The 14,876-nt window shown below is 42.5% G+C and overlaps 7 protein-coding genes and 1 pseudogene across 7 annotated transcripts; 6 read left to right on the top strand and 2 right to left on the bottom strand.

Moving 5' to 3' along the window:
* Positions 1 to 811: 811 nt before the first annotated feature.
* On the top strand, positions 812 to 1,750 carry LOC131262827 (uncharacterized). The gene is made up of 2 exons (XM_058264908.1): positions 812 to 1,018; positions 1,091 to 1,750. Exons 1-2 carry the CDS (start codon positions 812 to 814, stop codon positions 1,748 to 1,750), a joined length of 867 nt encoding a protein of 288 aa, XP_058120891.1.
* Positions 1,751 to 1,976: 226 nt separating this feature from the next.
* On the top strand, positions 1,977 to 2,649 carry LOC131264078 (uncharacterized; annotated as a pseudogene).
* A 2,099-nt stretch (positions 2,650 to 4,748) lies between these two features.
* LOC131262826 (uncharacterized) lies at positions 4,749 to 5,713 on the top strand. The gene is made up of 2 exons (XM_058264907.1): positions 4,749 to 4,955; positions 5,034 to 5,713. Exons 1-2 carry the CDS (start codon positions 4,749 to 4,751, stop codon positions 5,691 to 5,693), a joined length of 867 nt encoding a protein of 288 aa, XP_058120890.1. The 3' UTR covers positions 5,694 to 5,713.
* A 580-nt stretch (positions 5,714 to 6,293) lies between these two features.
* On the top strand, positions 6,294 to 7,208 carry LOC131264077 (uncharacterized). Its single transcript, XM_058266365.1, has 2 exons — positions 6,294 to 6,503; positions 6,591 to 7,208. Exons 1-2 carry the CDS (start codon positions 6,294 to 6,296, stop codon positions 7,206 to 7,208), a joined length of 828 nt encoding a protein of 275 aa, XP_058122348.1.
* An 820-nt stretch (positions 7,209 to 8,028) lies between these two features.
* On the top strand, positions 8,029 to 8,965 carry LOC131262830 (uncharacterized). The gene is made up of 2 exons (XM_058264912.1): positions 8,029 to 8,238; positions 8,312 to 8,965. The coding sequence occupies exons 1-2, from the start codon at positions 8,029 to 8,031 to the stop codon at positions 8,963 to 8,965; spliced, it is 864 nt and encodes a 287-aa protein (XP_058120895.1).
* A 66-nt stretch (positions 8,966 to 9,031) lies between these two features.
* Positions 9,032 to 10,021, bottom strand: LOC131264076 (uncharacterized). Its single transcript, XM_058266364.1, has 3 exons — positions 9,812 to 10,021; positions 9,352 to 9,461; positions 9,032 to 9,275 (listed from the first exon to the last, which is right to left on the bottom strand). Exons 1-3 carry the CDS (start codon positions 10,019 to 10,021, stop codon positions 9,032 to 9,034), a joined length of 564 nt encoding a protein of 187 aa, XP_058122347.1.
* Positions 10,022 to 10,569: 548 nt separating this feature from the next.
* LOC131262837 (uncharacterized) lies at positions 10,570 to 11,004 on the bottom strand. Its single transcript, XM_058264918.1, has 2 exons — positions 10,892 to 11,004; positions 10,570 to 10,798 (listed from the first exon to the last, which is right to left on the bottom strand). Exons 1-2 carry the CDS (start codon positions 11,002 to 11,004, stop codon positions 10,570 to 10,572), a joined length of 342 nt encoding a protein of 113 aa, XP_058120901.1.
* A 970-nt stretch (positions 11,005 to 11,974) lies between these two features.
* Positions 11,975 to 14,074, top strand: LOC131264074 (uncharacterized). Its single transcript, XM_058266363.1, has 4 exons — positions 11,975 to 12,234; positions 12,290 to 12,901; positions 13,404 to 13,924; positions 13,990 to 14,074. The coding sequence occupies exons 1-4, from the start codon at positions 12,031 to 12,033 to the stop codon at positions 14,072 to 14,074; spliced, it is 1,422 nt and encodes a 473-aa protein (XP_058122346.1). The 5' UTR covers positions 11,975 to 12,030.
* The last annotated feature ends 802 nt before the right edge of the window (positions 14,075 to 14,876 follow it).

Raw genomic sequence — 14,876 nt, 5'->3', positions numbered from 1 at the left:
GAGAAACTAGCACCGTATTGGGATGGTATTCATCCCAATTAATACTTGGATCCCCACTACTGAAAACTATTTGAAAAGCAAACCTTAGGTGTACAATTTAAAGTCATCAAGATTACTCTACTTCGCTACTACAATTGCTTTTGTAAAGGCATCATCATCATCATTTGAAACATACGGTGGCACACTTATGATCCAACAACACCGAAGAAATTGTGACCGACTGGTAGGATGCTATTCTGAGTGCAAAACGGCCTGCAAGTGAAATTTAGTTTGACACCTCTGGTTCAGAGTACAGATAGATCATGAAGTTTCTCAAGTCGGAAAATACGTAATAAAAATTGAATTTATAACAAACGCACAATTCTTCTTTCGCAAAGTTTACCTGGAAAATAGCTATAATAAACGTGTATACCGAAACTTGCAGGAAATTTGATAAAACCCGTTTTGCTTCGTCTACTCAAATATTTTGTTTATTATGGACTGTTTTTGCATCGACAGTAAGCGAAAGATTTTTTTTCTATTTTGTAACTACATAAAATGCGGCTTAATAATGGCATACCTGTTAAAATGGTATGATATATTATGTAAAAGATTAATGTAGAAAATATAAATATGTTGGACTAGCTTTTTCAACCAATGTTTACCAATGTTCAACGAGACCTAAAACGCGATGATCTTGATGCTGAGCTTTGCACACATTACGCAAGATAAATAAAGTATTTGTCCACCGCATGTCAAGTAACAGCTATGGCTGATAAGCATGGGCCAACTTGGACAATTGTACTCGACTCTCAGTACATTTACGACAGCCATGGTGAACGATCAGCTCGTAGAGATCCCTCGGTGCGATTGGGAAGAGTGGCGTGATTTGTACCTCCGTGACTGGCCACAGCACGAACTAGCGTACAACACTGTGCAAAACTACATCAACTGGTCAAAACGTGATCCGAAAATAAAGGACCTTTCAATTTACAGTCTCAACGGAAGCTGGCGTGAGAATGGAACGTTCGTAATCATTGTGCGTCGCATTTGGGTTTCCGTATGGTGTGGTAAATATGTAATGAGGAACATGTATTCTTCTTGTTTTAAGGATCGCATTGATTTGTACATGCACACCCTCGAGGAATCTTTTGATACCCTTCGGCGAGCATTGGAATTGGTAGACTGGGACTATTACTATGTTGCCGTGATGTGCCAATACGAATCCCTGCTGTTTGAAACATTCAAAAAGCTCAACGTCAAGATCTTCGTGGCGCGACCCAACATAATGTACTTTCTGCCGAAAGAGGAAGCCCTCCAGTTTACCATTCAACTTCCAGAAGGGTTGCGGTTTGGCCCACTACAACCGAAACACGCAAAAGTCATCAACGACCTGTGGCCGCACCGAGAGACGGGATCCGAGTTTAGTTTAGAACGGCTTATCCGGTGGAACGTTTCCATGGGTCTTTTTGATGACAAGGAAGACGGAAAACTTCTCGGCTGGTGTCTACTCATGCAAAAAGGTGTTATGGGAACGCTCGGTGTGGCCGAGCGAAGAAAGGGCTACGGTGCGCTAGTGGTTAAAGGGTTCGCAAAGAAATTGGCAGAAATTGGGCTCAACTCTTACGCAAGTGTTCTAGTTGAAAACGATGCTTCGAATGCACTGTTTAAAAGCATTGGATTCAAAGCCATTGGTCAGGTGAATTGGATTAGAAATTGTGAGCGAAAGTTTGTAGAGTGGAGCTCAGGTGCTGAACTAGACTTCAATTGAACGTTATGTAAAGTCAAATTAAAAAGCATATAAACTCAATTAAAAAAGATCCACGTTATCTCCGAAACAAGTTCTTCTCTTTCGGGTTTCTCTACAACAACTGGTGTCTCTTTGGATCTCTACTGTTTCATGGTGTGCTACGATAAGACACACCAAACAAAGTGCGGTTCTTTGCTTCTAGGTTAGTAACATCGTAACCATCATCGTAATAGCATACATCTGGAAGATGGCAAGCAACGAGCTCACTACCATACCCATCGAGGACTTGCCGGATCTTCAACGTATGTACCTACGAGACTGGCCAAATCATGAGACACCGTACAGCGTTGTCGAAAACTACATCAAATGGTATAAGATCGACCGTAAGACTACTCGTGGAAGACATATGCATGCCACCCAAAGCACTGGGCCGCGTTTTGTGAAGTTCAGGAAAAGCTTAGTATTTAGCTACAGTGGAAATCAATCACCGAAACACGTTACATGAATATCGAACTTCCTGCTGGAGTTCGCCTGGGTACTGTGTCGGCCGAGCATGTGTCAACGATTAACGAAATATGGCCCCACATGACCGTCGGAACAGAGTTTGCTATCAAACGCTTTATCTTGTGGAACGAATCCGTTGCCCTGTTCGACGAGTCCTCTAGCGAGCTGTTGGCCTGGTGTTTACAGCTTATGACTGGAGCACACGGTATCCTCCAGGTTCCTATCGAACACAGCCGCAAAGGCTACGGTACGATTATCGTCAACGCTATGGCTAAGGCCAAAATGGGACATATTTCGTACGCATACGTCAACATGAACCGTCTAGAGCGTTGTTTGACAAGGTTGGCTTTCAGAACGTAGGCACTATGTGCTGGGCTCGTGCTGTTGCTAGGAAACTTGTCGAATGGGATCACTAGATGGTGTTGATTCGTTAATCCAGTGAGTAAACGACTGTCATGTAGTATGTGAGTTTTTCATCGCTAAAAAAAATCCTTTTTATTCTTATCACAAGAGAAGTTAGTTCCGTAATCTAGCGAACATTTTGTGAATGTTCCCCTGACATGATACAGTAGCGTCCAAACAATTGTACGTTCCCGCCTATTGCATGGGAACAGCTGAAAACATTTAACTGACCTCAATTATAATTGATGATACTATACTATACAAGTTCAGAGTACCATTGAGACCTGGGACCTTCTGCGAAAACCAGGGGCGAGACACTACACCACTGAGCAACGGCTGAAATGTACGAGGGTTGACAATAAAGTAAGGTCTCCAATTTTTTTTTCATAAAAAAGACATTTATTTACAAAAAGCGATACACCGTTGGAAAGGCCAAGGTCTTGGCTCCAACACCTTGCGCATCCGCACGATGAACTTGTCTATGCCGAATACCACTCTCCGTCCGCCTCGCGCAGCCAGGTGTTGACCTCTTTCTGAACCTCCGCGTCACTTTCAAACTTCTTCCCTCCGAGATGTTTTTTCAGGGTGGGGAACATGTGGTAGTCACTTGGGGCCACGTCGGGACTATAGGGAGGGTGATCGATGATGTCCCAGCCAAATTTCTTGAGCAGGTCAAGGGTAACGTTGGCTGTGTGCGGCCGCTTCATGTGGTCTTCGGTCAGCTGTTTCGGCACCCATCGGGCAGAAACTTTGTGATACTGCAAGTTGTTCACAAGGATATGACGGATTGTTTCGCTGCTACACACTCCTCCAAGCTTCTCTTCCAAGTCCCTAATTGTCGCACGGCGGTTTTTGAGCATTTCTGCCTCCACTGCTTGAACAATCGCATCCGAGACCGACGGTCGGCCACTTCTCTCCTCGTCGTGAACATTAGTGCGCCCGGAATTGAACTCGCGGCTCCACTTACGCACGTTTTTTATGTCCATACACTTTTCCCCGTAAACTTCAACTAGTTGACGATGGATTTCAATAGTTGTCACCTTTTTCGCACTCAAAAAACGTATTAGAGAACGCAATTCGCACTTGAACACTGACGCGAGGGGTACCTCCATCGTTGACGGCTGCTCAGCCAAGACTGCGCGGTCGGGGAAGCCTCACCCAGCAGCAAAGTGGTAGTGGGGGAACCAAGGAACACGGCGGTGTTGCCAGATTTCGCCTAGCGCGTGATCCGGCGAAGTTGCAGCGTTGGAGACCTTACTTTATTGTCAGCCCTCGTATACTGAAGAAAAACCTCATTATACACGTGACTGGCGAAATGGGTATTCATCCCAATCAATACTTGGATCCCCACAACTGAAAACTATTTGAAAAGCAAACCTTAGGTGTACAATTTAAAGTCATCAAGATTACTCTACTTCGCTACTACAATTGCTTTTGTAATGGCATCATCATCATCATTTGAAACATACGGTGGCACACTTATGATCCAACAACACCGAAGAAAATGTGACCGACTGGTAGGATGCTATTCTGAGTGCAAAACGGCCTGCAAGTGAAATTTAGTTTGACACCTCTGGTTCAGAGTACAGATAGATCATGAGGTTTCTGAAGCCGGAAAATACGTAATAAAAATTGAATTTATAACAAACGCACAATTCTTCTTTCGCGAATCTTACCTGGAAAACAGTGATAATAGACACGTGCGAACAGAAACTTGCCGAAATTTGATAAAACCCGTTTTGTTTCGTCTACTCAAATATTTTGTTTATTATGGACTGTTTTTGCATTGACAGTAAGCGAAAGATTTTCTCTATTTTGTTACTACATAAAACGCGGCTTAATAATGGCATACCTGTTAAAATGGTATGGTATATTATGTAACAGTTATACAGTAGAACAGTAGAAAATATAAATATGAGGGACTAGCTTGTTCAACCAATGTTTACCAATATTCAACGAGACCTCCAACGCGACGATCTTGAAGCTGAGCTTTGCACATATTACGCAAGATAAATAAAGTAATTGACCGCCGTGAGTCAAGTAATAGCTATGGCTGATAAGCAAGGGCTAACTTGGACAATTGTACTCGATTCTCAGTACATTTACGACAGCCATGGTGAACGATCAGCTCGTGGAGATCCCTCGGTGCAATTGGGAAGAGTGGCGTGATTTGTACCTCCGTGACTGGCCACAGCACGAACTAGCGTACAACACTGTGCAAAACTACATTAACTGGTCAAAACGTGATCCGAAAATAAAGGACCTTTCAATTTACAGTCTCAACGGAAGCTGGCGTGAGAATGGAACGTTCGTAATCATTGTGCGTCACATTTGGATTTCCGTATGTTGTTTGTGGTAAATATTTGAAATTGGGAATGTGTATTTTTCTTGTTTTAAGGATCGCATTGATTTGTACATGCACACCCTCGAGGAATCTTTTGATACCCTTCGGCGAGCATTGGAATTGGTGGACTGGGACTATTACTATGTTGCCGTGATGTGCCAGTACGAATCCCTGCTGTTTGAAACATTCAAAAAGCTCAATGTCAAGATCTTCTCAGCGCGACCCAACATTATGTACTTTCTGCCGAAAGAGGTAGCACTCCAGCTTACCGTCCAACTTCCAGAAGGGTTGCGGTTTGGTCCACTACAACCGAAACACGTAAAAGTCATCAACGACCTGTGGCAACACCGAGAGACGGGATCCGAGTTTAGTTTGGAACGACTTATCCGGTGGAACGTTTCCATGGGTCTATTTGATGACAAGGAAGACGGAAAACTTCTTGGTTGGTGTCTACTCACACAGAACGGTGTCATAGGAACGCTAGGTGTGGCCGAGCGAAGAAAGGGCTACGGTGCGCTAGTGGTTAAAGGGTTCGCAAATAAATTGGCACAAATTGGGATCAACTCCTACGCAAGTGTTCATGTTGAGAACGATGCATCGAATGCGCTGTTTCAAAGCATTGGATTCAAAGCCATTGGTCAGGTGAATTGGATTAGAAATTGCGAGCGAAAGTTTGTAGAGTGGAGCTCAGGTGCTAAACTAGACTTCAATTGAACGTTATGTAAAGTAAAATTAAAAACCATATAAACTCAATTAAAAAATAAAATATATGGCTGAACTGAGAGATCCACGTTACAGGGTTTGACACCTATGTTCAGCTCTAACCCACTGGTGATTGAAATGGCTTATCAACTGTTGTTTTGAAAGCATGTGGTATTGAAATAGCTCATCGACTGTTGCTTCTAACTCATCTGACTTTGTCTATAACGCATCTGGGTTTGTCTCAAGCCCGCAAAGGCTACGATACGAATGTCTCTATTGTCATGGCCAAGAAGGTCGCCAAAATGGGACATAATCAATACGCATACGTCATCGACACAAACGAACCTTCTAGGGCTATGTTCGATAAGGCAAGTTTTGTGAACATCGGCACCATGCACAGGGCTCGTACTGTTTCGCGGAAACTCGTCGAATGGGATCACTAGGTGGTGCTGTTTCGGCAATCAGCTGAGCAAACGACCGTAATGTAGCATGTGCTTTGGTTGGTAAAAAAATAAAGACGTTAGTGTTCAAGAAGAATGTAGCTCCATAATCTGTCAGATACATCTTCAATCTCCTTTCCGGATAATTTAGTAGTATACAAACAGTTGTGCAATGCAGACCGATTCGCTGGTAAGGATCCCGTCGACCGCATGGGAACAACTGAGGGATTTATTCGTACAAGATTGGCCTCGGCACGAGATAGCCTTCAATAATCTGCAAAATTATATAAGCTGGGCGGCACGCGATCCACAGACTATCGGTACCCTTGAAGTGTACAGTTTAAATGGCACCTGGATTGAAAATGGAACCTACATCATTATTGTAAGTAGTATGTGTACCGATGGTGCATCCAAGTTCTTGTTTGGTTTTTGATGAAATGAACTTGTGTTTCCTATTTTGGTACTGCAGGATAACACGAACGTGTTCATGTACACCCTGGACACTTCGGAACAGACGCTCAGACGAATGCTGCAGCTGCTTGACTGGCACCGCAGTTATCTCATGAACATGTGCCTCTACCGTGATACGGTGGCGGAGGTGTACCGTTTAAACCAGCTGGATGTGGAGTACGAGAGTTTCGATAGCATCTATTACCTAACGCGAACGATGGCACTTAATTTTCACTTCGAGGTTCCGTTGGGAATGTCCCTGAAACGTATAGCGCCACAATTTGCAGCATTCATTTACAACCAGTGGGTGCATAAAGTCGCAGGTACACAGAACATGATCGAACAGATGCTCCGTATGAACGATTCGATGGGTCTGTTCTTGGACGGAGCACGCGAACCATTGGCATGGTGTATAAGAACACAGAACGGAGCCATCGGATTGCTGGGAGTCGTTGCTAAAAGGAAAGGATTTGGTTCGCTGGTAGTTAAGGCGTTGGCACGGCAGCTGGCACACCAGGGACACAACGTGTATGCCAGTGTAAGCTTTACCAAGGAGGCCTCTATGAAACTGTTTGAAAAGTTAGGCTTCCAAGTGGTTGGCAAAGTGAATTGGATAAAAAATTGTGGAAAGCAATAAATTGTTATATCGATTATACAAGTGTACGTTCGTGTCGTACATTCTGCCTTACGGAAACGATCTGCTCAGTAGTACACTTAATCGAACACTTGGTTAAATAAAGTGAAGGTTGTTTAATGTCATTTGAACTGGCAAATTGGGTCTTCCTGGCTACTACGACCGAGTACTCTATGTGATAAACCATGTTCAAAAGTACTCGCCCAAACCGACAGCCAAACGCGTGAAGAATGTGGAGGGGCCTGTAGGATTTCGGCAATCCTGACGGCTTTCAAGAATAAGGTATCTGAATCAATATTGATAGCTTCTATTCTTCTGCTTGGCTCTGAGTCTCGACACCCTCTTTAAAGATTAATGGGTGCGGCACTGCTACAACTTTTTCCTATATCCCTTACATCACCTGTTATCCTGCAGGATACTCACAGCCACGAAGGTTAAGTATCGCAAAAGTCATAACGAAAAAAACAAATTTAAAAGGCCTGGCTTTCAACTTCTATGTTGGACAAGGCAGGATCCAGGAATTTCTAGTAATTTTTCTATAGGCCCGTAACTTCCATTTGAAACTCGTTGAATGGGATCCCAAGACGGCACTGGCATGATGATGATCAGCTGAGTTCCCGAGTGCGTTAAAGTTAGCTAAAATTCTCGCCTGCTAAAATCACTCAGGACCAATTGATTAGTCTTATCTGAGACGCTCGTAGCGCCATAAAATAAAACAAAGTGTTGTAGAGGTGCTTCACGCACACACAGCCAGTTCGCAAATCTTGTTCGTCTATCACAGCTTTCCACCGGGACGGTTTAGTAGCGTACAAACAAATCAACTATGCAGAACGATACGCTCGTCCGAGTTCCGCCGACAGCATGGGAACAGCTGAGGGATCTGTTTACGTACGACTGGCCTCGGCACGAGATAGCGTATAACAATTTGCAAAACTACATACGGTGGGTGGAGCGTGATCCACAGATTATTGCCACCCTGGTAGTGTACAGTTTAAATGGCACCTGGCGAGAAAATGGAACCTACCTTATCATTGTAAGTATGTATATGTAAACAGTGCGCAAAAACGTCGGAAGATAACTTTTGTCCTACATTTGTTGCGTTACAGGATCATACGAACCTGTTCATGTACACCCTGGACGCATCGGAACAGACGCTCAAACGAATGCTGCTGCTACTCGACTGGCATCACAGTTATCTCATGAACATGTGCCTCTACCGTGATACGGTATTGGAAGTGTACCGGTTGAATCAGCTGGATGTCGAATTCGACAGTTCCGATGTCATCTATCACGCTTCGCAATCGTTTGCGCTTAATTTTCACTTCGACCTACCGTTGGGAATGTCGTTGAAACGTGTAGCACCACAATTTTCGCTGTTCATTTACAATCAGTGGTTGAATAAGGCTGGAGGTACGGAGTACTTTATCGAACGGATGCTCCGGCTCAACGATTCGATGGGTCTGTTCTTGGACGGTGTGTGCGAACCGTTGGCATGGTGTCTAAGGACACCGAATGGAGCCGTCGGTTTGCTCGGAGTCGTCGCACAACGGAAGGGTTACGGTTCGGTGGTGATCAAAGCGATGGCACGGCATCTGGCACAGCAAGGACATAGCACTTACGCTAGTGTTAGAAAAACCAACGAGCCTACGAGGAGGTTGTTTGAAAAGTTAGGCTTCCGTGTGATTAGTGAATCTTGTTGGCTGAAAAATATGCGAATCCGATGCGATGGTGTGGAATTGCGGAAAGCAATAAAATCTTGACTGATCTGGAGTTTGTGTATTTCTTAATAGATTTCGTTGTTAACGTGCACCGATGTTTCGCGCTTTCTACTTTTCTGTTTGATTCTCAATAATTTTATCAAACCTCGTCCAACACCAATTATCGACGGCGTTGAAGTTTAGTTTTTCAAACAAACTTCTTGACGGTACATTACTGTCCACGATGAGCGCTTGTGGTAAGATTCCGTCTTTGTGTAGTTGCTTTGAAAATCGATCAATGATTGCGCGACCCAAGCCTTTTCTTTGATGCGCCGCAACAGTTTGGAAAAGAGCCAACGATCCCGTCTGGTCACTTAAAGAAAGCAAAGACAAAGAGATACAGCTATAGTAGACTCCTTTCTCGGTACTAGTATCTAAACGATGCTCACATTAAACACCAAGCGACTAAATGTCCTTCCAGATCGTATGCACCAAGCGAAGGATTACGATCGATCAATCGACCGGGAAGATTAACAAACATTGGTTCGTTGTACTCCCACTGGTGCGATACAAAATCAATATCTTCTTGACGAACAGGCGCAAAACGATATCTGTACGGTAGTTTACTTTCAGCCAGGCCATTGCCTAACACAGACTGTCGGTAGCATACCATCCGCTCATCGCTCGTCTTACCGTATGATAAATCGTTGGTGATGGTTGCTAGCACTTCGTGAAACCGAAGACTACACACAACACTGAACCTTGCTCCACACAATTTTATAATCGCAGTAAGCAGATCCCTCATGTCATTAGTCTTTTCCAACAGAGTATCGAAAAAAAGTTCGTTATGGTCCTGCAAATCGAGAAAGCTCCTTAGTAATGTGCGGGTAACATAAATCCAGAAGTTACCTTTGCGAGAAATGTCCCAGATTCTCTCCAATCTTGGTTCAAGTCCGTGTACAACTGTACCTTATCATTTTGGAACCATTTTCGCCAACGAAAGAAATTATCCAATGTGTAGAATGTAAACGCATGTTTTGGCCAATCGACTCGATAAAGACCGCGAAGCTCACCGATCTCTTCCGGAGGTAGTCTCCGAATAGAAATAATGGTCGCCATGATATGGCTGATGTGACGATGAGTAGATCGTGCTTAGTCAGTGGTTAGAACACAACTATCTGAATAAATCTTTTTGACTGCCCGCTATGAAAAACGCTGCTTTACAGACAAGTGTAGATAAGTAGGTTACGTTGATAACGCGGCGATGTTTCAAATGTTTAACTTAAGCTTCATAATTTTTTTTTCTATTTCCACTCCTTTGCATTGGTTTATGCAAATTAACTTAAAATGTAGGTTAAGCTGTGTTGGTTGGCACATTTAAAAACATAATACTCGTCCTTGTCAGTTACATTTTGATCGCATTGCAAATAATCTTTCTGCCCGATTAAATCTAGTGCAGAGAGCTAATCAAAACATAAAACAAACATACATCAACAGCTGTTCAAATCAATTGGAAGAGCGTAATAAAATTATGCACCAACATCATTTGTAGTTTTACACACAAAAGCATCTACACTTGCGATTTTTATGTTTCTTTGCAAATCTCAAAAAACGTATTGTCATTGCTGCTCTATTGCTTATTTATATTTCTATGCAATATATGTTCCTTAACGGCCGTAGATCTCCACCAAATAGTCCAGTGGATTACCAATGAAGCGGGTCTGCAGGGCCAAATTAACGTACCGTTGGTACAGTCCTCCGGCGGTAACATGGGCCTGTCCGGTACGGTTTAAGGTCCGGTCGTACGCACGGATGGCGGTAATGTTGTACACACCGGTATAGTTTACCGCACGGTATGCGAGTCCTCCGATAACACCGGGGGCGGATGCAACTTGCCTACGAATGGAAACCGATCGTTATAATCTTCCATGTCCACAGTAAGGTTCAAAGTGAATTGAAGAAACATTATCAACATTGTCTTCAACTTACGAGTATAGAATACGATCGCCGGACACAATGTTACCGAGGATCAGATCCGATGCCTGGATCAAACCGATCAGGACTACGGCAGCAAACACACAGGCCACTAAGTACTTTGCCATGTTTAGTTCAAACTTTCGCTTCTTTTCTTCCGTACAGATTTGGAAACTGGAGATGTTTGGTGCCAGAGCAACCGGTTACTCCTTTTATATGCCATCGATCGGTCTACTATCAGCCAAAGGGGCGCCTACGATAGCAACGAATACCGGAAGCAACCGATAAGATAAAGTAAACACATGAATCTGTTTCCCAATCATCATCATGGTTGATTGTTTTGATAGCAAGTTCTTGCTCCCGGTAAGGTATTGGTCAAGGGTAAGAATCATTGGGGAGATGGGTTATTAGTGCAAATTGATGATACTGAGTCACACAAGTAGCGGATTTTCCAATACTTTATCCGGACGCTCGTTTCAGGCGAGCGCATTATGCAAAACTCGGAAATGTGTAATTGACTCCCATACATATTCATCATACCACACTTTTTATGTTAATAACTTTATTATTCATCCAAATTATTCAAACCCTCTCGATCTCACGCTTAGTAACCAAGAAGTAAGGAATACCGAACATTTATTCATTTCTGTTTCACGTGTACCTTATCTGTACAGGTATATTCATGTTTGCTAATGTATATTACTCAGGCTTGAACTTGGTGTAGAAGGATGAGATTCATAAATCTTTTGATTATGAACTGATTACAAACATTTCGTTATCCCTTAATTAAAGTTACATTCACTGGAGCGTGATTCGGCGTTTTCTGAGGAGCTTTGATGTAATGGTCTTTACAGAGTAACGAAAATATTAAAAGAAGTTCTCAAAAATATATACAAAAAAATATAATTTGAATGGTACCCCAATTTCTGAAACTTAATTTTTTCCACTTTAAGCCTAAGTTATGTAAACCGTCCGTTTTGTTAAAATATAAAAATGCAATAGTATTCTCCCTCATGCGTGTTGGTTTGTCTTAAAAATGTGTTGATTGCCTAATCTTATCTACAAGAAACCGCCATAGATCACAGTTACCGCCAAATCAGTGTTGCTGTAGCGACGGTCCATTACACATTTGGACACTTCGAGCGAGAGTTGCCATGGAGGATCGGCTCGTGACAATCTCAACGAGTGACTGGAAGGAGTGGCGCGATCTGTACAAAACGGACTGGCCTCAGCATGAAGTGTCCTACAATTTGATACAAAACTATATCGACTGGCAGGAGCAAGGCGTTGACCTGAAGGAGTTTATGGCGTTTAGTCTGAATGGCGAATGGGCAAAGGATGGAACGTATATTGTAATTGTACGTGGAGCATTTCTTTTAAACTTTAAATTTTAATGCAAACGCTTTTTTACAGGATCGCAATGAAATGTTCATTTATACGCTGGACACATCGTTGGAAAGCTTGCGCCGTGCGCTACTGCTGTTAGATTGGACTCGCAGTTATATGATCAATATGGGCCTGTACAAGTCGTTAGTGATTGAAATTTATCAACTATTCAATTTGGAGACTCTCTTCGACAAGCATACCTGCATGTACTACTTACCCCACGAGGACGCCCGCAATTTAGTAGTACAAGTTCCTGACGGCTTCAAGTTCGGCTCCCTGAAATTCGACGATGCTATCTTCATTAACGCTGAATGGCCCCACAAGTACCCAGGAAGTGAGCTGTTTATCGAACGATTAATAACGAGGAATCTCAACTTGGGACTGTTCGATGGAGACGGTAAACTAATGGCATGGTGCATGCGAGTGCAAAACGGAGCCATGGGTATGCTTGGGGTGGCTCAAACCCGACGCGGTTACGGATCGATGATGGCACTAGGATTCGCACGCAAACTAGGTGAATTGGGTCTCAACGCATACGCTAGCGTGATCGATACCAACGAACCGTCTAGGAAATTGTTTCACAAGTTGGGATTTAAGATAAAATGGACGACCGACTGGTTGAGGAATGGACCAAGAAATGTATGATGGTATATTTTGAAATAAACCATGCGGAGTCACTTGAACGGTGAAAACGGCACATGAAAATTTCAAAACAAACAACTTGAGGCATTGCTGTTTTGACAATTCAGTTGGTTGTCAGGAAAAGGGTACGCAGCCATATACCACTGTGAAGGTACGCAGTCTAAAATTTGAATCATCCGTTCGAAACATATCTGATCTGTGCCTCATTCAAATTATAATTTTAATATTCGTAGAAGATAAAGGGTATAGATGCAATCCTATCCAGCATACATTTTTCTTTTGGATTTTAACCATTTATGATCTAGTTATCTTTTTCGAAACCATAGGCGACGCGATATTCGTTCTGTTCTGAAACTTGCTAATTGTAAAGCATTTATTCTATTTTGAGCGTTTGTTCGGTTAAGTGGTATTCTATGAGTGTAGCATAAAATGGCAAGTTGACTTAGTATTTTATTTCTTGGGGAAACACTCTCACGGTAAGATCATATGTATTCCACAGACTTTGTCTCACCGTAGCTCGAATCGCCACTCGAGTCGATGCTTTGGCAGACATCGCTCGGGAAGTATCGATCGATACCATCGCAAATGCCGGAGCAATCGTAGCCGTTCGGATTCATCTGATCGTAACCGATGTAGGTCACAACCTTGGTCTCCCGTCCGAGGACACTCTAGCACCAGGAAATTGTCTTCACATAGAGCAGAGATTCGTGTTGACTCGCCAGAGCCAAATCGATGCCTGGGAGTGTTTGGATTAACCGTTTACACTACGGAACAATATCTAAAGGATATCTTTGAACAATATGGAATCGTAGAAGACCTGCTTGTCATATACGATTCCCAGACAAGACTATCACGGGGATTCGGGTTTGTGTATTACCAAAATGTAGCGGAAGCAATTTGGGCTCGTATGCACTGTAATGGATTTCATGTCCACGGACGACGAATCCGAGTGGACTTTTCCATCACCGACAGGCCCCATCTGCCTACACCAGGTATCTGCAAGGGAAGACGATCACAAAGGTAATGAGCGAATGATATTATGAACACTATTTGAAAAAGTTTTAACCAGATTAATTTTTCAAAAGTCGTTCGGTGTCGCCATTGGAAAACTCAATAAGGGAGTGTAATCGTCATAGCAACCGCCGCTCGAGATCTACGACAAAAAATTGAAAGTAAGTTTTTACCAAATTAAAGTCACAATAATAGTAATATGCAAAAGTGTAACGAATATCAGAGTCATAAACTTACCATTTTGAGAAGATTCAAATATGAAGCAATCTTATTTTTATCATTCCTAATGTAGTGCTTCGTCAAACCATAAAAAAAATTAATTTAATTTTTATCGTTACTGCATTTCAGATTCTTCGATTTTAGGTTTTTTGATGTGGATTGAACCAGGATTGTTTTCCAGCATATATGTTTTACCTCATCTCTTCGTTATATTACTAACAAATAATTATATGTATTATCTAATTTAAGCACTTTGCAATTGAATTTGTACAATAAAGCTTTGAAGTTTTTCACATAGATTCAGCCATTGATAAAAATAAGACTAAGGTCATTTTAATAATAAAAAGAAACAAGTTTGGCATTGATCAAACTGAGTAAACATGCACCGAATGTTACGTGCGCCATTGAACGTTCGCCATTTTAGGCCCATTGCATCATATCGTTCCACGTGTTGGCAACATTTGTGCGATTTTTCATCATTCCGACAATTCATGGGATGCATTTTTTTAAACTAGCAGTCACCTCCACGATCCAAAGTGTGCTCTCATGTTTGTTAACGAGATAGTAAAATAAATATTGACCACAACACAAGCGGGATTTCTCGAACGGTTCGATTAGAAATGGCTACGCTCAATAAACATATTTATCAGTTGTTATCTATGGTCGGCTTTTCGTTCAAAGTGTTAATCTTTGTCAATCCCTTTTTAGTTGAAGAATGTAACCACCACGGCACATTGACCTT

Source organism: Anopheles coustani, chromosome 2, assembly GCF_943734705.1.
Source record: "Anopheles coustani chromosome 2, idAnoCousDA_361_x.2, whole genome shotgun sequence".
Taxonomy (NCBI): Eukaryota; Metazoa; Arthropoda; class Insecta; order Diptera; family Culicidae; genus Anopheles; species Anopheles coustani.
The sequence above is the reverse complement of the archived record's forward strand: the minus strand, read 5'-3'. Positions and strand labels throughout refer to the sequence as shown.